The sequence below is a fragment of the Manis javanica genome, chromosome 10 (genome assembly GCF_040802235.1).
Source record: "Manis javanica isolate MJ-LG chromosome 10, MJ_LKY, whole genome shotgun sequence".
NCBI classification, from domain to species: domain Eukaryota; kingdom Metazoa; phylum Chordata; class Mammalia; order Pholidota; family Manidae; genus Manis; species Manis javanica.
This window is the reverse complement of record NC_133165.1, coordinates 109,145,517-109,168,664: the sequence shown is the minus strand read 5'-3', so window position 1 is coordinate 109,168,664 and position 23,148 is coordinate 109,145,517. Positions and strand designations below refer to the sequence as shown.

The following is a 23,148-nucleotide window of genomic DNA, read 5'->3' as shown; positions in this document are numbered from 1 at the left end:
TTTATTGGGCCTCTGAATCAAATAAGACCCCACCGGACCACCAAAGAGTTAAATAAAGGAAATCCAGGCTCCTTTTATCTCCACAGACCCGGGAGGCTAGAGGGGAGGGATCAGGGAGGAGGGGAAGTGGGAAGCCAGCTCAGCCTCCTCCCTCCCTCCCCTCCCTTCCTTCATCCTTTCCTCCCTTCTTCCCTCCCTCCTCGGCGAGCCCTGGGGGTCTGGGCCAGCCACAAGTTATACTGCAGACATGGACCAAGGAGCCAGAGGCTACCCGGACGCTGGGGGTCCATGAGCTGCCGTGGAGGCTGCTGGACACACGGTGAGTGGTGGCAGGTCCTGCAGTTTCCTGTAGCAGTGCCACAGGGGCTATGGTCAGAGCCTGGAATTCTCCTCTTTCCTCCTCTCTTCCTAGACACATCTCAGGCTGGGCTGTCTCCCCGTGGTCCCCCCATGGGTCCCTCCTGCTGACCGCAACCTTAGGCTCTGGTGAAGGGCTGTCCTCTGCTGCTCCAGGCTGGTGCTGCCCCTGCCTGGACACACACAGACTCAGCTCAGTGAGCCTGGCCCTCCTTCCTCCCCAGAGAGGCCCCAGCTCCTGCGTGGAGGCAACAGGAACCCCCCAAACCACCTCCAATGGCATGGTCCTTCTCACTTGATCCCTGCCCAGCACCCTCCCCCAGGGCCAGTCAGTGGTCCTGCTGTGGTTATTAATACTCTTGTGAAAGGCTGCTTTGCTTCCTGCTTCCTGTGCTCCAGGTCACAGTTCTGTGTCTCCTGGCTTTTGACTCCCATCTGGCAGGGGCCAACAGAAATGTCCCCAGCTGCGCCAGTCCTCTGGGAGAAATTCTGCCCTTCCCACTCTGTGCCGGCACTGGGAAGAGGTCTTGTTGGGCAGAGGAAGAAACAAAGTTTTTATTGAGACTTTTACAGGTCATGCATTTTCCCTGCATTTCAATCTTCCCAGGTAACCTGGTGGGGAGGTGGCGTTGACTTCTCTTTGTAAGTGTCAAGGAGCAGGAAACCCAGAGAGGTTAAGTCGCTCGCCCTAGGTCATGTAACTTGTAAAATGATTTGGGGATCTTAGGTCTGACTTTAAGGCCTCATCATTCCCCATTGGGTTACATCTATGGCCAGGAGAAAAAGGGGATTTTTGCTCTCAAAAACACTGGGATGTGTAATTTACAAATAAAAGGGGAGGGTGAACAGAGGGAATGTTATCCTCTGAGAATTTGACCTGCCTGTTGAGCAGAGCCAGGAAATCAGACCAGGGTGGGTAGAGAGGAACTTGGGAACAGTCACCCCCAGGAGAGGGGATGGCTCTGGAGACAGCCTGCCCACCCCTGCCTTCTCCTGCTACTACCCAGGCCAGGAGAATGGGGGTGTGTGGGGGGGCGTCCTGTCCCTTTAAAACCTAGCTCCTACCTCAGTGCTCAGCGGAGATAGGATGGCATTTACAAAAATAACAATTTTACCTTCTCTACATGTATTAACCACAGAAAAATATTTTTGAATTGTACTAAATGTTAAAGGAGAACACAAAGGAAATAAACAAAGAAACACCAGAAGTGTAAAAACCAGTCTGGTTTCAAACGCCGAGTTTCCGATAGTGTGATAACTCGGTGCCAGCCCCCAAAGACAGCTACCACCTCAAAGGCTCTTTGCCTGGCTTCCTGCCCACCCAGTCCCAGCCTGTCTCCCATGTCTACTGTCCAGGCTACTTCCTGCCCCTCTCCTGGAACTCTGGATCCTTTCTTGGCCACAGCAAAGACAGAGCCTCAAAATCCCTTGGACTTCTATGACCCCTTTTTTTTTCAGACCTCCTAGTCCTGCCCCTTCTAATTTACCACCTTGGTAGCTGATTGGCAGGTCTATGATGATTGACACAACCATCTTCCAATGAATTAACTCTCCAGAGCCTTCCCTGCAGGGCTTCTGTGTAAAGCTGAGTTGTGTGTGTTGTTGACTGCACAAAGATGCTGAGAGGGCAGGTGAGCTGACCCCAGCTCTTGCCAAGCTACGCATTCCTCCAAAAATGAATTCTTTTCTTTTTTGTTTCTAATTTGCCCACCCAGAGGGGTTCCTTCTACCTCACACAAAGGTGTAGCTGTGCACAAAGGCCAGCAGTGGCTTGCAGTGCAGAGAGCCCAGAGCTCAGAATACCTATTCCTGAATTTTCAATAATAGAGTAACATCATCACCATGCGTAACCGTGCATTTTCTCTGATGGATGCTGCTTCCCGACTGCTAGAACAAAGGAACTTTCCTAGCAACTCTGTCAGGATGGTGGTACCCACATGCCACCGTGGGCTCAGTCATGTATCCTCTCTTCTGCTGAAGAACAAGCCTGCAGAATCCTTTGTGTTTGTCCCTCAGGGCCACAGGCCTCCCTCACTCTGCACTGATGTCCCGTGCTTGCTGGGGATGGCGGAGTCCATGGTGGCGAGAGAATGAGCCTGAGGGAGGTGGGAGGCAAGAGGAGCATTGTATAGTCTCATTGGTTACAACGCATGGGCAGCTGGGGCATCTTCCTCTCCCACCCCAGAAAAGGTGTGGGACCCCCAAGTGCTCTTGGCTGTGGCTCTCTTCAGGGGGCTTCCTCCTTCTCAGGCCCATGTATGGCAGAGACCTCCAGGGACTGGGCTCAGGAAGTCGGTCTCCAGGCCCTGTATTGCCACAAGTGACCTGGGAGAACTTGCTTCTCTGTGAAGGCCTCAGTCTTTTCATGTGTTAAATGGAGGCACTAACGCTCCCTCCCTGAGCTATGTCAGGAGTGCCCTCGCTGTGGGTGGTGGCATCTGCTGTGGGTATCAGCACAGTGTAGGTGGTAAGCCAAGTACAGTTTGTACCCCTCCTTCCCTGCTCCAGGTCACCATGAGGATGGCTGCCCTGGGCCTCCGCTGGGCAGTTCTCCTGCTCCCTCTTTTGGTGTTTGGGGTGCCCACCGAGGAGCCCACCTCTGGGGAAGCCATGGGCTCCAGTCCCCCTGGGCACTGTCGACGGTGCTGTGACTCTGAGGATTCCTTGGCCCCTGCTGATGCTGCAGATGTGTCCTCGGTCTCCCCATCTGCCCTCCTGTATATGCTACCTGAGGTCAGGCCCTACATCAACATCACCATCCTGAAGGGTAAGTCCCCACGTGTGGCTTGGGCTGGACTGGCCTAACTGGGGAAGGGAAGGCGTAGGGTCTCTTCCTAGGCTAGGGGAAGCAACATGCAGGAAAAAGCAGGACAGAAAACTGTCCCAGATGCTTTCTGCCATTCACACATTTATTGAGCACCTACTATATGCTAGGACTGCTCTGAATTCTGGGGACAGAGCATGGACAAGCCAGAGAGAGATGCCCGCTCCCATGGAGCTTCCTTTCTAGAAGGGAAGGCAGATAGTAAGCAACAAACATACTACTCAAGTTAACAGCCCAGCCACGAAATGCCCCAGGTCACACAGTGGGGCATAACACCACCCAAGGGCTGCCTGGCTCCTAACCAGGGCTTTTGCCTCCAGGTGGGCAGAGGTATTTTTCTTGGTTCCTTCTCTGGGTCAGACACACAGACTGCACCCTGTCATGCCCCACATGGCAGTGGAGTCTGGCTGGGTGCAGTGGCCCTGGGGGTGGGCGCCGGGCCTGGCTTCCCAGGGACCACCACCAGGCTTTCTCCGCTGGTGAGGGGAGCAGGCAGGTGTAGAGTTAGACCGTATCTTCAGTCCTGCCTCTCCCACTCCTGAGCTGCGTGATCCCGGGTGAGCCACTTAACCTCTCTGTGAATGGAGATGGTGGTGGTGTCTTCTCTCCAGGGGCATCCAGGGAGGTGATAGTTGGCACGCATAGGATACACAGTAAATATTGGCTCCGCTTCTGGCTGTCCTTCTCTTGGCAGGGGCAGAGCATTTGGAACAGGTCCGCCCTTGGTGCAGGTCTGGGTGCCCACTCTGACCTCTCCCCTTCTTGTTCCCACAGGTGACAAAGGGGACCGAGGCCTGGTGGGCACACCCGGAAAGCTGGGCAGGGAGGGAGCCCGGGGGGAGCGCGGCCCACAGGGCACCAAGGGTGCCAAGGGGCAGGTGGGCAGCCCCGGTGGCCCGTGTCAGACACGCTTCTCGGCCTTCTCAGTGGGCCGCAAAACGGCCCTGCACAGCAGCGAGGGCTTCCAGCCACTGCTCTTCGACACGGTCTTCGTGAACCTGGATGGGCACTTTGACCTGGCTGCCGGCCACTTTGTTGCGCCTCTCCGCGGCCTCTACTTCTTCAGCCTCAACGTGCACAGCTGGAACTTCAAGGAGACTTACGTGCACATCGTGCACAACGAGGAGGCAGCCGTCATCCTGTATGCACAGCCCAGTGACCGCAGCATCATGCAGAGCCAGAGCGTGATGCTGGCCCTGGCGCCCGGTGACCGCGTCTGGGCACGGCTCTTCAAGCGCGAGCGTGAGAATGCCATCTACAGTGATGACGTGGACACCTACATCACTTTCAGTGGCCACCTCATCAAGCCCGAGGACGATTAGTGCCTCCAGGGGGCGGCTGGGGTGCGGGATGGCGGTGCGCAGGTCCTGTCCTCTGTAGAGTGAGCCCCCTGGGACTCGGCATTCTGGGTCGGCTCCTCCTTTCCTTCCCCCCATCACCCCTCCCAGTCTGTTTCTGCCTCTCTCCTCTCCTGGACATATTTTAAGAAGTCTTCTAACCTAAGTATTCTAGAACTCTCCCAACCTTTCAGACCAGCACTTTTCAAACTTGAATGTGTGTGCCAGTCACCTGGGGACTGTGCTGACATGCAGATTCTCATTCGGCAGGCATGGGGCCCCAGGATTCTGTGTTTCTAATGAGTTCCTGGGAGATTCTGACATGCTAATCTATGGACCCCACTTGAGTAACCAGATTCTAGAACTTTCACAGCATTCTAGTGTGTTCTGAGCATTCTGGGATCCTCCAAACATTCCAGAATCTTCCCAACATCCTTGAACTCTGTCATTCCTCTAATGCTCCCCTTCTGCTCTCTTGCCCCTACCTCCTCCTCCTGGCCATTGTCAGGCACTGATATCTGTCCCCAGGTGCTCTCTGCCCTCTGCAGGCCCTCTCGCTGGCCAAGTGCTCCCGGATCTCCAGGCTTTGTTAAGGTGCTGAGGCCCTGGTGGGCTGCCCCCTCCCTGCAGAACCTCCTCTGGCTGCCTTTACAGATGCTGCTGGGTAGTGGGCCAGGGCAGAAGGTACCAGGCTTTGGACCCCTCAGCAGCTCTGGGGAACTGAAGTGGGCAACATTCCAGGTCAGGCAGTGGGACCCTCCTCTGAGCCATGATGCCAGGAGAGGCTCTGGGAGAGGCTGAGGCCAAGTAAGGGGCATCAGGCCCTCTGTCCTTTCTCCCTCACCCAGGGTGGGGCAGCCTGGTGGCCCCAAGCCTTCTGCTCCCCCAACTCCAGGTGGCCTGAACCTCTCCCCAGAGGGACATGGCCTCCGCCCATTGGTGCTTATGCAGCTTCTGGGGCAGTCTCTGGTGCCCACTCTGAGGTGGCCCCGGTGGTGGTCTCTGGTGCTCACTCCTAGCCAAGGGAGCCGCGGCTGTGTGGCTGGGTAATGACAGCAGGGCCTGACCCAATGTCGTGAAGGCTGGTGCTGTCTAACCACCCCCAGCCCAGCTCTGCCCCTGCCCTGCTTGTCCAGTGTGATTAAAGGTTGTGTGTCTTGGCAATTCAGGCTGGTTCTTTCTGCTTGGGTCTCCTTGCTGGGCTCTGCACCAGACACGGGGCTGCCATGGGGAACGCAACCCATCCCCTCCCCTTGGAGAACACCCATGGAGTTTACTGGCCAGTGAGGCATCTAGACATGCAGAACAGTCCAGGGCCCCTCACTTGGGGATTCTCTCTCATGTTTGTGTTTAATATTTACAGGAGAACTGTTGAACATTCCCTGGAGGAAAATGCACACTGCATTCTACAGTGGACTATCCTGAATGGGTGTGATTTCTAACCCAGCATGGTGGCTACTCACATTAATATGTTTAATGTAATCCATGCCAGCTCCCCTTACTGATTTGACGGGGGTATCCTGCTCCGCCATGTTACTGTTGCTGTTTGATGGCTTTCTGGACATGTGTGGAAAAGCATGCTTTAAAGAATGAACCCACCACAACTGGCCCTGGATTCAGCCGGGCCCAGGGGCCCGCCCAGGCAGGAGTAGACACAACCCTTAGTTTCCTTGGTGGCCATCAGGCCACTGAAGGGGGCCTCCCAGCATACCCGACCATTTGGAAGCTCTCGCCCAAGACATCCCTAACAGGTCAGAGGTTGCTCAGGGGAGCCATCCCATGGCACACTCTCGGCTCAGGCCGTGTCTGCCTCATTGACCTAACCAGCACCCCCACTCAACCCTGGGGGTGAAGGTTGCCAAGGTGCCAGGCAGGAGCCTCTGCTTGTGAAACTTCTTGCCAAGCACCTGCAGGAAGATTGGTGATAGTCCTTTGCAAACTGAGGTGAACGGCTTCAGGTTTTTGCAGGCCACGTTAGTTTGGGGCTCCAAGACAGCCTTTGTGTTCTGCTGTCTCGTCTGATCTGCTGCAGGCACTTCCTCTGCGTGGTCCAGATACCGGCTCTGGTCTGTGTGGGCCAGTTTTTTTCCACAAGAGCCCAGTTCCTGACTTGATGGCATATCCTCGATGGGTGGCAAGAGCCACTAGATCTTTGTGCTGGAAAAGCTCCCGACAAGCAAGGTCATGGTGGGGGTTAGGCAAAGACCCTGGAAAATGGAAGCCCCCAAGCCTCTTGCCAGGTCTTGGGGGACAGCATCCCCCAGGAGATTTGAAATGCTTGGTTAGTCCTGGTGACCCCAACGAGCTGGCAAAATGCCTGCATAGCCACCTTCTCACTCTGGGGGCTTTCAGTTACATATTTCAAAAGTGACATTTCCCTCTGCAATTGAGGCAGCAAAGAAGGGAAGGGAGAGGAGGGCCAGGAGGAGAAGCAGCCCATGAAATGGAAATACCCTGGACTGGGAGTCAGAGGACCTCACCTCCACTTTGCTGTTGTTTGGCTAGGCCGCCTGGGGAAAAGGCTGGGGGCGTTGAGGGGAAGGGGTGATCAGACAGGGATCTGAGTTCAAATCAAGGACAGAGCTGGTGCAGGTGGCTGAACTTGGCCATGTCCCTGGTGGCCTGCTGCCTGAATGGGTGGGCTTGATCCAGTCCATGGGCTTGCGTAGGGTGTGTCTGGAAGTCCTCGGCCTTCCTGGGAAGAGGGTCCATAGAGGAGCTCCCTCCTCTGCCATGTGGGATTATGGGGAAGAGAGTGGAGAATTCTAGCGAGGGTGACTTCCAGTGGCGGGGACATTTGAGTAGGGCCTTAGAGGATGAATAATGACACAGGATGTGGGGGAAGCGGGCTATGGGATGAAAGGGTTGGAGGTGGCACAATACAGTGTATGTTTGGGCAGTGGGAGAGAGCAATACACTAGGTAAATGTTTGGAAAGGAGGCAGAGAGTGTGAGCAGAATGGGATTTGAGACGGGAAAGGTCAGGACCCAGTCATGAAAGACCTCAAATGTCAGGCCAAGTGTGGACTTAACTGGGGAGCTGCTGGGGGATTCTGAGCAGTGTGGTCACGGGTGAGAGCTCTACCTGGAGCCCAGGTACAGCACGGATTGTGCAAGGGAGACTGGAAGCAGCAGGGACAGCGTTGGGGTCCAGTGGAAGACACAGAATGGCTGGGAACAGGTGAATTGTGGACGTGATTCTGTGGGACAACACTGTGTCCCCTTGGGCTTTGAAGGAGGCAAGAGCATTAGTAGCAGAGGTTCAGCGGGTGCAACCTGAGCAAAGGGTCTGCTGGGCTTTGCTGCTCCTTCGAGACTTCTCTCTGGCGGTGAGAAGAGAACAGGCTTGGGTGCCCAGAGGTGGGCTCTTCTGCCAGCTCTGCCTGGGGGAGTTGCCTGATTGACCTGAGAACTTGAGGGTGCTGGGAAACTCATCTAGCCGCTCTGGACCCTTCATTGTCCTTGTCTGTCACATCAGATTCAAAATCTCTCCTCTCTTGCCCCATCAAGGCTTTTGGGAGTGGCCAAGGCTATATAGGGTGACTGTATTTTCAGAACCCCAAATTGGGGTCCATGGACTAAAGATGGGGCAGGAAACATGAAATTAGTGCTGACTGTCCTGGAAAATATAAAGTGTATGCAACAGGGCTGGGGATGTTCTAGAGAAGCAGTCAGTGCTCAAATTCCATAGCGGGTGAACTGTGGAGCCAGGCCAGGGGACTTCTGATCGGGCTTCAATTTCCTTAGAATGGCTCCTGGCCCAGAGCAGACGTTATTTTTCCTATACGTGACCTGGCTTGCCCCTTCCTCCCCGCGGGTCTCAGGTTTGTTCTGAGGACCAAAGGCAATGGTGCTTGTGCATTAGCAGCACTGGGAGCTCCAAGAGCACTTGGCAGCTGAATGACTTGCAGCCAGCATAGAGGGAGAGAGCCGCGGAAGCAAGGAGCGGGAGTCCTTGGATGAAAGCATGCCCCCCCTCTCCTGCTCCCTGCCTGTACTGCCAGTTCCACAGGCCCTCCCCAGTAGCCGGGTATACTGCCACGTGTACATCTGGGGGAAGGGGAAAACACGCAGAAACTCAACAGATCAGAAACAGATGTCAAGAACATTATGGGTGGGGTCAACTTGGGAAAAGCCGGGGCCAGCCAGCAGCTGCAGGAGCCAGGGAGGAAGGAGGGATTTCCATGACACGAGTCAAGAGTGCACAGGGCTAAGCTGGTGGGCTGGCCTGCAAACGCACAAGTCTGGGAGGCTAGGGTGGCAGGAACCAGGCTTGGGGTTGTGCTGGGTCAGGATGGGGCATGAAGTCACAGCCTGGAGGTGGTGGCGTGGGAGGGAGGAAGTAGCAGTGGGGTCCAGGCACACGGAGGAAACTTTGCAGGATGGCGGCGGAGTAAGGACGCTGGTGCTAGTGACCGGCCTTGGTCTGGCTGACCACTGCTGACGCTGCTCACCACTGGGGGTGGGGTGGGAGGGTGAGTTGATGCCACAAACTCAGATGTGTATCAAATAGAACTCGCTTTCTTTCTACACGACAATTAATTTTCAGTGGGCACCTCCATTCTGCTGGGGTTGAAGAAATGTGATTTAGGCAGCTGGGTTTCCCATTTCCCAGGGCTGCGTCTGGCAGCGGGGAGGGGCCAGCTGCCACTGTGTGTCCACATGACACCTACAGAGCTTGTCAGTGTCCCACCTGCTCTGGGCTCCGCCCACATACCTGCTGACCCCTGCTCATTCCTGCAGCTCCTCCAGGGTCTGCAATCCCTCTGGGAACCTTCAGGTCCCCTCTAGACAGGTGCTTCACGAATTCTGTCTGAGCCCAGCCCCACCTGCCTGGATACCCTACATGGCTATTCCTTCCCTGGGACCTCAGGCACCTCATTGGATAGGCCCCGGGAGAGAGTAACAGATCCTCTGAATCCCAGATGCCCCAAACCTGCAGGGGGGTCTTCTCTGTGGTGTCCAGGCTCACTGGGGAGGAGGGATTGGGATCCACCTGAGCCGGGAACTCCAACCCTGACGCGTTCCTTGCTTCCCTCTGTCCGCCTCCCACCAGGGGCGTCTCAGGTGTTGGGGGAGAGAGACTGTGCGTCTACTCAACACATCCTCAACCAAAGCTCTTGACTGGGCAGACGGGCTCTGTCCTTTTGAAAGTTAAGAACCTCGAAAAGACCCCTCTCTTCCCTCTGCTTTTTGCTGCATATCCCTTCTGTATTTGTTCAGGAGGCTTTCTGGCACAAGGACCACATATCGAACATGAAGCATCACAAAGGAAAAATAACCCTAAATCCCAGCGCAGGGCGGCACAGGGCTGACTAATTCAGCGGCTCAGCAGCTTCACTAAGGACCCGGCTTGTCCCCTATTTCCACTTGGTACACTTAGTGCCATAGCTTTGTCCTCAGGCCAGCTCCCCTCAGGGACACAGGGTGCAGCCACAAGATGGTGGCCACAGGATGGCTGGCCAGGTCCCAGGCATCACTTCAGGCGTGACAAGGGCCAGTGGACAAAGAATCAGGTTCTTCCGTGCAGCAGCCCCTCCTCACTTCTCATTGGCCAGAACTGATCATGGGACCATACTTGACCCACCCTCTGGGAAGGAGAACAGGATTATGGGAAGCAAGATTTGCCTGCAAACCGTGAGGTCTGGGCTGAACCCCCAAGGGACCTCAGAGGAGAAGTGGTCGAGGGCACACCTGGTCCATTTTCGTCAAAGCCCGCCAGCCCCTCGGTGAGACGTGCATATCTGACTCAGCCAGGTTTTCTGGGTTCTGGGGAGTCTTCCCAGACTTGGGGGGCAGCCTTATCCCTGAGTGTCCCTCGATTACAGTACTGATCAGTTATCAACCCTGCCCATTGGGCTTCAAGCTGCAGAGGCGGAACTTACAGGCTGGCATGGGCAAAGGCAGGGACGGGGGACCATGGGGCACATTTCAGGGAGGTCCCGCCCTCCGTCCTGCCTGGCTCCTCCTTTCCGATTTTCCCATCGCCTCCTCATGAGGCCCACTCTGACCGCCTTCTTTAAACTTGTGCTGCTCATCTGCTGGGTCCTGCTCTTTCATTCCCGTAGTGTTGTCTTTTTCAAACTTCCTATGGAATTCACTTCATCATAATTGTCTGTGTCCACCCCCTGGACTGTAAGGGCAGGCAGCTCTGTTTTCTTCATTGTTGCAGCCCCAGCACCTATAACAGAGCTCAGCACATAGTAGATCCTCAATAAACATGTGTCCACTGGATGAATATGAGTCTAGAATTTGGGGAGGCTAAGGGTATGTATGCGTGGGGAGGCCCTCCCTATTTGTTCCAGCCAGGCTGGGCTCTGATTTTTTTTTACCTTTGCCTGTGTTTTGTTTGAACTTGGCATGGTGTGTGTCTCCTATACTCATTCTAACTACATTTTCTAAAGACAAATTGTCTATGTACTGTAGTCTGGAAAATTATATTTTCTGTCTTGTTAATTTACTTAAGTGGAACCTTAGAAGGTTGGGAATCAAGTCACATTACTTACTCTTATCACTTGTTACTAGGACTGTCCTAAAAATTCAAGCCATAGCTTCCTTTATAATTCTTGGCATATTTGCCCTGGCCCCACACCAGAAGTTTCCTTGAGGCAGGCCGACTTCACTCCTCTGGGAAGGAGTCCTTGTAACTCCCGCAGTGCCCAGCAGGGTGCTGCCAGCAGGAGCTCAGCAAATCCCCAGGGAATTAGTGAAAGGTTGAAGAGACAGCCCCTCCACTTGATACAAAGACCTTCCATCCCTCCATCCCTCCATCCCTCCATCCCTCCATACCTCCATCCATTCTTTCAATAAATACAGTTTGAGTGCCGACCCTGAGCCACAGATAATTTTAGGTGCCAGAGAAGCCATAGAAATCCATGGACTTGACTGTGACCTTGAGGAGACATAGTTCAGCTAGGAAGACAGACACCATGCAAACCCTCCACAAACATTCAACCTACAAATGAGAGCAAGTGTTCAGGGGAGAAGGGCAGGTGCTGGGACTCAGCAGGCCAGCATCTGCTTTAGCTGGGCTGGCCAGAGAAGGCCTCCCGGCGAGAATGACCACAGTCTGAGGCCTGCGGCGGTGGGCTCATGGGTGAGGGCCCGAGGCAGGGAGGAGCTCTGGCCTTCAAGGAACTGACAGGCAGGCAGGGGCAGGGGTGGCAGGGACGAGGAGCCAGAGGGAAGCAGGCCTGGGTCTTTCCGGGTGGAGGTGACATTACATCATAAGAGTAACGGGAAGCCTTTGGGGGCTTTTAAGCCGGGACGTGACATTACCTGATTTTCATTTTCGGAGGCCAGTGGCTGGGACTCATGGCATGGCAGTGGTCCCTGGGAGGCAGAATGGTGGACAGCTGAGCAAGACAAGGCTGCGGGTCAGGGCTGCAGGTGTGGGGCTGGAGCCCTTGGCACTCAGAGGCAGTTAGGGTGGGAGGTCAGGGTGGGTGCCGTCACCAGGACTGGGGGAAGAGGCAGGAGGAGAAGAGGCCTGGGCCTCAGGGCTGTCATGGGGCCTGTAACAGTCAGGGCCAGGAGAAGGAGGCGAATCTGTTTCTGATCTGCACCAACTAAAGGAAGATGAAGAAATACCATGGTTAAGTTCCCTGCTCGGTGTGGGGGTTAAGTGGGCTGAAGGGATCTGCGAGGCTGGAGGCCAGAGTTCAAGCCCTTGCCCTGCTGTGTGACCTAAGGCTGAGAGCTGCTGTCTCTGGGCCTAGACTCATCCTCTGTTCAGGGAGAGTTTGGTGCCTCCAAGGTCCCTTTCAGGTCACTGGATTTGGCTTTCTCTTTCCCTGGGCTCCCGCCATGCTGTCTTCCTGGAATCCAGGGGCCCTGCGTGCTTCCCTCTCTTGTCCTGCAGGTGCCTCCCAGGGAGGAAGCAGGTGCTGTCCAGTTTGGGCTGCTGGCCTTGCTGTCGCCTCAAAGCCCTCTCGGAGAAACAGCCTTGCGTGGAGGCTGAGGGGAGCAAGCATCTCCCTCTGGTGGCAACTTCCAGGCCCACATGTCACTGTGCCCTGCTTTTTAACTCAAGAATGCTTAAGGCAATTACTCAGTGCCTTTTGTGTGCAAGGTCCTGAGGCTGGCGGGAAGGAGGTGGGCAATGAGAGGAGGGAGGGAGGAATTTTGTGTGTGGTGCTGACCTTGCTCAGACCCTTATTTCTCCGAGTTCTGGGTGTCATCTCTATGGGTGGGGTCACCGTACAGGCAGCTCCTGGGGTGGCAGGGGGACTTAAGTGGCATTGTGTATGGAGTGCGTCAGCCTCACTCCAGCCCAGGCTGCATGTATAACACTCATGTGCTCAGTGCCTTCAGAGAAGACTGCCATGCAGAGGGGCGCGCTGCTATGTGGGTGGACATGCCGGCCTTGGGGATCCTCCAGACAGCTCGGAGCTCAGGTACTGAGGGTTGCCATTCCAGGGCAGTCCCTTCAGCAGCACACCAGGTGGGGAGACCCGGCTGTGCAGGAAGCCTGCAGATACACTGCTGACAAGGGTGTGGGGCCCTGCCCAGTGCTGCAAAGACCTCAGGCGTGTGGAGCATCTCCCACTCCCCAGTTAGCAGCTGGGCTGGCTGGATTGCACAGCTTAGATGTGCTTGAAGGAGGCCCACCTGTGCACAGGTGTGTTGGCTGGAGCAAACACACTTGTGTGCACACCAGAGCTGGAATGGGCTCACTCCTCTGGCAAGGAATGATCTCCTCATTGCAGGGGGAGATCAAGGGAGTCCAGGCACTGTCGGGGAGATGGTGTGGAGGAGCGGAGGAGAGTTGGGCATTGGGCTGGCCTTGGGATGTTTAAGGCTTCAGGCCCTGCTTCAGCTACACAGTCCTCTTCACATCTGTGTCTGTTCCCACATCTGCCCCCTTGCTTAGGCTGGTCTCTGACCCTGGCCCTGTGTTAGCCATTATTCAGCCTTCAAGGCCTGGCTCATGGCCGCCTCCTTCATGAGGCCTGCCCTGAAGAGGCTGCCCAGGGAACATCTGCATACCTCAAGCAGTCCCATTATTACTGCTGCTTTGACTCAATTGCCTGGTTCCTGTCTCCTCAGCTGGGCCCTGGACTCCATGCCACACTTGACAAATGCTCCATACTGACCGCTAGGTGTTCTTACTGTCTGTGTCTGGGAAAAGCGTGATTCAGACTCTCCTGAGAGGTGCAGTCAGAGAATTGGGTTCTGGAAGGCCCAAGCAGAATGGCCGGTAGTGCCTCGAATTCCTCCTTACCCCACTGCTGGTCTCTCCAAAGGCAGCAGCAGCCCAGCAGGTAGGAACATGTGTACTGGAGTCCTACGGCCTGGGTTCAAGTCCCAGCCCTGGCCCTTACCACCTCTGTGGCCTTGGGCAAGACACTTAACCTCTCTGTGCCTTAATTTTCTTATCTGTATAATAAGATACTGAGAGAACCTATCTGACAGTATTCTTATCAGGATTAAATGATGATAAGATGCTTCTAAAACTTCCACGTGCACATGAATTACCTGGGAATCTGGTTAAAATGAGGGTTCTGCCCCGGCAGGTCTGGGGTGGGGCCTGAGATACTGCTTTCTGGGAATGGTCATGCTGTTGGACCTTGAACCACACGTGGCATACTCCGGAATTAATACTTTAAAGTGCTTAGAATGGAGCCTGGCACATGTAAGGGCTGTGGGCAGTGATTGCTGCTGTTACCTAGCACCTCTCATGGAGGTGTATGGTTTCTAGAACTTTCTGTTCTTTCTATCCTTCATGGTACTCTGTTCTTGGGAGCTTTGGTGATGCCTCTGATGTCTTTGGACTACTCTCAACGTCTTTAGTGGCCTGTATAGTGGGCCCTGAGGAGGAACAGGTGTTGGGGGCCAGAGAGAGGGTTATTTCAGGAAAGAACTGAGAGGAGAAACAGGAAGAGGGCCGGTGGCAGGCAGTGGCTCAGTGGCCAACTCGAGTGTCCGGGCTTGCTCTGGTGTGAGTTTCACAGCCGAAACCACATACTTCACAGCTACTCTGTCCCCACCCCCTCCCTCCTGCCGCCCCTGCTTCCTGCAGGAAAGTCACAGGTGACCTCAGTCAAGGTACCAGCAATGCTCCTGGGCTGGAACCGCAGGCCTGAGGCCGTCACCCACATCCTCCCCATAGAAGTGCCCCTGCTCCCCCACTTCTGGGCTTTGGGGCACTGGCCAGGCCTGGTTTGGTCCCTGAGGGCAGGCTTGAGGAGGGATGATCTTCTGATGGGGTGGAGGCAGCCAGGTGAGTGACTGCCTGGCCAAGGGACAGATCCCACGCTGCCTCTCCCTGCATACCTCATCCTGTGGCCCCAGGGCTGTTAACAGGGGTCCCATTTGGTGACTTGTGAATGTGTTCTGGAAGCACAGATTGCATGCATCAGCTAGGAATGGGCAAGGGCCTCCTGCGAGCTGCAGTTTGAGGTCATTTCCCGGAGAGCAGCTGCAGGCCCTGAGGAACTGGGCCAGTCACAGTGTTCCTCCGGCCTTGCCCCAAGAATGGGTGACGCGGCCTGGGGCCCTTTGCCTCCTGCTGCTCTCAGGTTGGCTCATGAGCTCCGGGAGGCCCATGAGGTCAAGGTCACCCATTCAAGCTACACATGGTGGGGGGAGGTAAGCTTCTCTCCTTTTCACTCAGGTGGCAGTGCGGACTGTGCCTGGTTCCTCCCTAAATGAGGGACCTCAGGGGGGGCAGGCAAAGCATCCTCACGCCAGGAGACCCACTCCAGGGGCTGAAGAGCCCTCCTTCCCCTGAGGGAGGTGCCCAGGTCAGATTCCTCCAAGAAGAGGATGCCTTGCTTGGAGGAACTTTCGGGACCATCTGAGCCAATCCCATCCTTGCAGGGCTGGGAAGGCTGGGCCCAGAGGGCAGGCCTGGCACTTTCTGCTCTTGCTTGCTCAGCATTCATCTGGTCCCCCATTTCTGGGACCCATTTCCATTGCATTTCTCTCCCTGCACTAGGCAAGATCTTGGCTAAGCTGTGCATCACCCATCATCCCATCGGTTCAAGCTGTATCCCATCCTCTCCAGCCAGGGGGTGGGCATTTGACCCCATGTTAGCCAGCAAGACTCTGAGTTCTGGTGGAATGAGCCAGAAAACAGCTGGATGCTGGTGCCTTAAAGGCATCTTGCTGCTGGGCTCTTGCAGCAGGCCTGGAGTCTGTTTTCCCTGAGGCCTGGGTCTTCAGCTATTTCTAAACAGTGAACTACTTGCGATTCTTCTAGCTAGTTCTCTTTGGCTCAGTTAGCCATAGCCCATCACCTCAGCCCCACACAGTGATTAGCACAGGGAGTGCAGCTAATAAGCTGGTGGCTCTGCTAGGCTTCAAACCCAGGTCTCTAGGTTCCCAGCTGGTGCTCATGCCCCCTGGGAGGAGCCTCTGGCCTGAGAGGAGTGGCAGGACTGAAATGAAGTGGAACCAGAGAGAAGAAATGAGTGATCTTGTCTTGGCCCGGTGCTGGGGTGGGGGATGGTGCTGGCTTGACTGATGGGCAGGCGGGGGTGGAAGGGGTCAGCCAGCCAGGTTCCCTGTGGCCCTTACACATGCCCTGGCCCCTGCGCAGCACCCCTGGTGTACTGTAGGAACTCTGCTCTGGGGTGGGGGTGAGGGGTGCAGGGCACCCAGAGGATGGTAAACAGAGCATGTGCTGACCTGGTTCAGACAAGCCAGGGTGGGTTTGTGACTGGGTGCGGTGGAGTACTCACAGTGGGGCCGTGTCTAGCTCACTGTGAAAGCGAAACCAGCCACCCACCAAACACAGGGGCCTCTGCTAGTTCTGAAAGCTGCAGTAGGCTGTCTCTTTATTAACCAGCACCCAAAGTAGAAACCAGGCAGCGAGACAGATTGAAGGTCAGCCAGCCCACTGGCGTGTGCATGGGCCTCACCAGATCTTAGAAGTCAGTCACCCAACCGTGTAGCCAGCCAGGAAGACATCCAGCTGTGGCCCTTTTAGGGCCACCTACCCCTCAACTACCTTGGGCAGCAGACCCTCCTGGTCGCCCTCTGAGACCCACTGCTCACACCTGGCTACAGAGCCTGCATTACAAAGCTGGTCCTATTCCAGGGGCCCCAGCAGAGAACACTGTGGGGTATGCCTATTTCTCTTGCTGTTCTCCCCTAGATTCCCACCTTGCCATCACCCAGGCTGGTCACCAATTGCAGAAGAGGGACGGGGAGGGGGTGGCTGGGAGGGGTGCCGATACTCAAGATGATTTCAAATCCCAAATCTGTGCATTTATGGAATCCTCCTCCGTGCTTGGTAGAGGCCCCTGTGCCTGTCAAGAATCTCAGTTGCAAACCACAGAACCCAACCTGGCTACTTTCATTAGAAAAGGAATTTACTTTCAGGATATTCTGTAGCTTGGGAATCCTGGCAGGACCCGAAAATTGGGCTTGGAGTGGGGCAGCGTTGGCGATGTGACATTCTGGTGCCACCCTCCCCCACCTCCTGGAGTCCTCTGCCCCCGTATCCCATCTCTTTCTCCCACAGTGAGATCTGCGGTGGTGACTTCTGACTGGGGGAGCCTGGTCACGTGCTCACTGCCCAGCTGCTACGGAGGCTGGGAAAGTAAAGCTTTGGCTGGTTGCTCGGAATGCAGACTCTTCAAGAAGTAAACACTTCCAACACAGCAAAGGTTTGCAAAGCTTCTGTGTGACTAGGATGGAAGATAAACAGCTAGCCGGCCCTGGAGAGCAAACATCCCCAACAGAGGGTCCTTTGTCAGCCCCGGGGCCTCAGCTCCACCCTGTCCTCCCAAAGTGCCCCTTCCTCCCACCTCACCTGGCCAGTGGTGTGTTTTCTGCAGCAGGTCTGGGGCTATGTGTTTAACTTGGAAGTTATGGCCAATTTTTACATGAGAGGATTTCATGTATTTTTAAAAACAGTGTTCAGCCTTTCTTGAAAATTCAGAATGTTCCGGCACCACTGAGCCAGCATTCCCATCTGCCATCTCTCCTGTTGGTGGAGCCTCCGGTTCACCACGGTCCCTGCCCACAGACCTCACTCTCTGGTTCCTGCCTGGACCCCATGCGCCCCTTAGCTGGGCGTTGCCAACTGCCCAGACCCCGAGGGAGTGACGGGGCCTCCCCCCTGCATCAAAGTCCCTCATGGCTGGAGGCCAAGAGAGTAAGGTGTGTTTTACTTAATTGATGAATATCCAGGAGCACCGTTTGTCCCATAATGTGTTTCCAGGGCAGCTGGGGTGGTCCTGGGAATGTGCCTACAAACGGTATAAATAGAAATAATGTCAAGAATTCTGTTTTAAACTTGGAGCGTCTGTGTGCACACTGGTGTGGACGGCTTTGGGCTGCCAATGCAGACACGCCAGGAATAATGACAGGGAGCCCCCATATCACCCTGCTTCCCCGAGTGCCATCCAGAGGGGCCCCTCTCCACAGGCCCTTCTTGCCGGCCTGGCCCCTTCACGCTCCGCACTTGCCCCAGAACTCCCCTCCCTCAGACTCAGCTCGGCCCCTTTATTTGGGGAGGACACCAGAGGTCCTTTCTGCTTCCCTGTAGGGGCCTGTTCTGTGATCTGCCCAAATACAGCCGCCTCTCTTCTCCCAGCCCATTGTATTTAGATTCTTGAGGTGGTGATGAGAACGAAGTGCCAAGATGCCAAGAGTCAGGAGCCAGGGGAGATGTCAGTCTCTCCATGATGCCGGGCCAGGCGGCACCCAGACCTGGCCCACCTTGCATCTGCCCACTGCTTGAAGCTGGGGAGCTCAGCATCTCCAGCCTGGCTTGACTGGGGGCATCGCTCCAGAGCTGTTGGGGGGGGTTTGTCTGACCCCACTGACTTCTCTCCTCCCAGCAGACCCTGTAAGCAGTGGTGATAGCCAGGCAGAAACTCTACAGAGGGACAGTTCAATTTTTTTCCAATTCCTTAATAAAAACAGCAAACAAAAAGCAAGCCAGTGTGACTTCTAGACAGAAAGGAGTTTCTCACAGACACACTGCAAACTTCACACGTCCTCTTCCCTCGCTGCAACACCTAGATTGTCTTCTGAGAAAGATCACAGATCTTGATGAAACCTACTTAAGAGTAAGAATAAGCAAAAAACTTCTTTTCTATCTGTTTCCCATGGGAAAGGAGAAAATTGTGACAAGGGCCACCAGAGGGTCTCTGGAGCTTTCCTGGCTGTCCCCAGAACAGGACTGTTGCCTGGCCATCGGGAGATGTGCATTAGGAGTCGGTATGACTGTGGACAAAAGGGTTTCCCGCCTGGGCTCCATCAGCACAGATAGGGGGGTCCCATGGGCTTGGTGTCTTGAGGACATTTTCAGGGTCCTTGGGAAAGGTTAGAAATGATCAAAGGTATAGGAGAGCTGGTGTTTGGGGAGCCCTCAGGGGGACCCCATTCCCCACAAATGGTCCCACACTTTTTGTTTTGATTTTGGTTCTAATTTTATTTATGTTCTTATGTAGGTTCCCATGAAACAAAGTTCAAATGGTATAACAGGCTATTCAGAAAAGCTCCCCTCTGTCTCTGCCTCCTGGTCCCCCAGGTCCCCTCCCTGAAGGAAAAAGCTGCCACCAGCCTCTAGGGATTCCTTCTGGAACCACCCCTGTGCCTTTACAGGCTAGCTCGCACACACCCTCACACATGTGCACGCACGCCTGTTCACCCTCACCCACCCCCTCATGGATGCACATGTCCATGCACACTCATGCACTCACAGGAGGCTCCCCTCTCACACACACCCGAACACACCCTCACACTTTCACACACGCACTCACATGTGCCCCTTTACTTCTACACGAGCAGTGGCACACTGCAAACTTTGTTCCAAACTGGGCTTTTGTCCATTCATCTTTGGGATTGTTCCAGACTAGGAATAGAAAGCTGCCCCCTTCCCTCCTGTCACGGCTGCATTGTACCCCACCATGAGGTCATTTGGGGTATATTCCCTAATGTACTCGCTGGACGTCCTCTGTCCATGTACATAGGCTGCCTCCAGGCTTGTGCGGCTTGAATTCCTTGGCACATACAATTCCTACATGGTCACTCAGCTTTAGAGGTGGTCCTGCTGGGTCATGTGGCAGAGATGTTGATAGACGTTTGCCTCCCAGATCGGTGGTACCACTTAGAGGGGGTGCTACCAAGGTGACCCACCCTTAAAGGCAACATTTCCTGATAAACCTTTCAAAACTTCAAATACATTATTCCCACTGTTGTTTTTAACTTCTATTTTCTGGAACCAATAGGGTATTAGAGATTTGGAACCTTTGATTCTTTCCCTTTTCCTTTTTCCTTCCTTCCCAGCACCTTGATATCTTCTGTATGGCAGGTAATTTTCTGGGCTCTGAAGCTGTCTGGATGAATTGCATACAGAAGATCATGACACGAAATGCAGTAATCGGCTTGTGCATAGAATTTGACCTAGCTAGGGTGGGAGGTCAGGGAAGGACTGGTTTTAAATTGGGGAGCAGAGCTGGTCTGGGAAGAGTGGGGTGGGAATGGGGTGACCAGCTTTACCTCCATTTTAGCGGTGTCCTGTGTCCTGGAAACCCCTTTGGGCTCAGGAAGAGGACAGCCGGTCTCCCTGGAGCAGTCCTGGTGAGAGACCAGAGTAGGGAATGCTTTTCTGTGGGAACACATGGTTTGCATGGGACATGAGCTCCTCGGGGTGCTGGAGTTGAAGTGGCCAACGAACAGCCATTCCCAGAGGAACACCGAAGAACATGGCTATCCCGGTCTGGAGCCTGGGAAGCCAGCAAGGTGACGCTGTGGCAAAGTAGAGATGGTGAGGGTGATGGCTTGGAAATGCAGGACGAGGGAGAGGCAGAGCCTCAGAGGATGGCCACATTCTGCTGTGGGGGCTGGTGGGTGGGGCGTCCAGGGATGATGGATGCGGCAGAGAGGTCAGCTCCGACGAGGGCCCTCAGGGCTCGGCCACCAGACTCCTCTTTCTCCCTGTCCTGCTCTGCTCATCCCGAGGTTCCCTCCTACCCTGTGCTCTCCATTTGATGTGAGGGCACCCCACAATCTGGGGGAACCAGGCTGGGGGTTGGATGCAAAATCATGCATGGCGTTGCCTCCTGGCCAGGGACCAGGACTTGCGTCTGGTCGTTAGTGAAGGCTGGCACTGTGGCAGCTGGGGACTTGGCTACCTGCTGACTTGGGAGAAGGCAGGTCATAGCACCTGGGAGGGGTGGGACTCAAAGACAGGAGGGTGGGTTTGAACGTATCAGCCTGATGAGCAACTGTGCCATCCAAGCTGAGCCAGGCAGGGAGGGAGGCCAAGAGGGATGGCTGGTCTAGGAGATCTTGGAGGTCATTGTGATGGCAGAGGACAGTCACAGCAGAAAGAGTTAATGGTCCCTCTTCTGCCTATGTACCCTCTGTTTACAGCTAGGCATATTTCCCAGCCTCCTTTGCAGCTAGGTTGGTCATGTGACCCAGTTATAGCTAAAGGGATGTAAGTTAGATGCTTCAATGGCAACTTTGGGGAAAGGTCTTGAACAGGCAGATGCATGCCCTTCTTTCCTCCTTCCTCCAACTTCCAGCTACAGGAATGCTGATGTAGTGAATGGAGCATGAGCAGCTCTCTGTATGAGGCAGAACAAAGATATTGAAGATGCCCCAGTAGCAAGACAGATTTAGCTCAGGATCCCGCCGACATCATAAAGCCCCTCCAGGAGCCCTGGGCTGCCTGCCTCAGGACTTCTGTTGTATAAGATGGAAATAAACTCCTCTCCTATTTTAGGCTCCTGTTATCCTCTTCTATTCTCTTCTGACACACACAGCTGGACTTAATCCTAATGGGGACACTGCTAAAGAGAGGAAAAGGGTGGCAGCAGTAATTGGGGGGAGGTGGCAATTTTAGGGGTCTGGGTTGGCCCAAATCACAGCGATGACAAAGTCCCAATGTGGGCCTGGGCATGGGTCGGAGAGAGGATCCCTGAGGAGAGATGGGCAGGAGCCTGGAGGCTGCAACCCGGACCTGAAGTCTCCCGGGAATGGGAGGAAAGGGGAATGAGGAGGGAGGGGGCATTTGGTAGATGCCAGGGCAGAAGAGGGCATTGGGGGTCTGGCAGTCTGGCTTGACCCCCAGAAGAGGCAGTCCTGTGATGGGCAAGTGAAAAATTCATGGTCAGGGAGGGACTTGGGAGCCAGAAGACCCCAATATGTGCCTGTCCCATAGCTCCTATGGAGGCGGGTCCCTGGGTGGGGGGGCAGGGTTCACTGGGGTCGAGCTGCTGGGCCTGTGTCCATGAGAGCTGGGGTGCAGGGAAGCTGGCTCACAACAGGACACTGTGAACACAGCGGGAGGGACGGCGGGCATGCAGAGGGTGTGGAAAAGGCAGTTACAGGAACTACGGTTGATGAGCTTGGTGGTTGGCTGCTGGGAGAGGAGGCTGGGTGCTGTCCCCAGAACTTCTAACACACAGGCCTGGGCTGGCCCAAGGGGCCTCTGTCAGGACCCTGCCCCCAGAGAAGCTCCCAATTTCTCTTCAGGTTACCTCAGAGAGAAACTTATGTCTTCCGTCAGACAGGCCCTGGTTCTAATGGTTCTAACCCTGGCTCTGCCACATTCTCGTTGGGTGGCCTGTGAGCCTGTTTCCTTGGCTGTGAAACGGGCCGGAAGGAGCTAGTTCTGTAAAGAGCAGTCTAGCGAGGATCAGCACGTACAAAACCCCGAGGCACAGAGAGCTCGGCGTGTTTGCTAAACATCAACAATGCCTGAGCTGCAGGAAAATTCAGAGATGACACAGGACCAGCTTGCACAAGGCTTTGAGGCCAGGACTGAGTGCAGATTTTATTATAAATGCAGTGGGAGCTACCGGAAGGCTTTAAAGAGGGTGGTGCAGTGAAGGGACCTGATCTGGGTTTGGTAGGGGTTGCTCTGGCGGCTGGGTGGAAGATAGACCGAGAATGTCAGGAATGGAACCTGGGAGGCCAGTAGGGGGGCTGCCGGGGTGCTGCTGGGGGGTGACAGCAGCTGGGGCAGGGGTGGGGTCTGCTTAAAGCACTGGCTTAAAGTGCACCTGGTTGCCACCGGAGGCTCAGGTCCCAAGCCTGGGCATTCCTACACCCTCACTGGCTTGACTGTCCAGCTCAGGCCCTGGCCCACCTTGTCACTCAGGGTAATGCCCACTGACTGCCGGAAAACAGCCTCCAGGGCTCACCGGCCCGGCCCAGCAGAAGTGAATCTTGGCTCCTGTTAGAGTCCAAAGGGCTTTTTCTGGGGAGTCATGGGTGGGAACGGGGAGACACAGAGAGGAGGGTCAAGGGTGAGTTTTTTAGGCCTGGACTAAATCACTTCCACCCACGTCCCACTGGCCACTGGGTCATGGGGCCCCACCAACTGCAAGGGAGACTGGTATATGGAATCTAGCAGCTGCCCAGGAGGGAGGGGCACAGTGGGCCCTGGGGACACATCCCTGCCTTCTCCCTGGTCCCACAATGTGCCCCCAGCTAGAAGGATGTGCCCCCCAGCTGTGAGGTTTTAGGTGGTGGATGCGAAGGCTGGGCAATGCTGAAGCTCTCCTGGCAGGACCTGCGGCCTGGGGTGTGGGCCAGTGAGTGTGGAGTTTGCCCCTTTCCTGGTCTTCTCCTTCAGCCCCCTGTCCACACAGCTCCCCATGGCTGCATGTGCTGCACCCCAACCCCAGGCACAGGGCTGGTTAGGGCCCCCACCCCTCCC

General features: G+C 55.2%; 1 protein-coding gene across 1 annotated transcript; it reads left to right on the top strand.

The window, feature by feature from the left end:
• The first annotated feature begins 162 nt into the window (after positions 1–162).
• C1QTNF6 (C1q and TNF related 6) lies at positions 163–5,682 on the top strand. Its single transcript, XM_073213858.1, has 3 exons — positions 163–319; positions 2,866–3,124; positions 3,956–5,682. Exons 2-3 carry the CDS (start codon positions 2,872–2,874, stop codon positions 4,501–4,503), a joined length of 801 nt encoding a protein of 266 aa, XP_073069959.1. The 5' UTR covers positions 163–319; positions 2,866–2,871; the 3' UTR covers positions 4,504–5,682.
• The last annotated feature ends 17,466 nt before the right edge of the window (positions 5,683–23,148 follow it).

Excerpts from the sequence above, each read along its gene's own strand:
- C1QTNF6 (XM_073213858.1), top strand. The coding sequence starts at position 2,872 with ATGAGGATGGCTGCCCTGGGCCTCCGCTGGGCAGTTCTCCTGCTCCCT. Across the intron at positions 3,125-3,955 it reads CAACATCACCATCCTGAAGG|GTGACAAAGGGGACCGAGGC; the intron begins GTAAGTCCCCAC and ends TTGTTCCCACAG.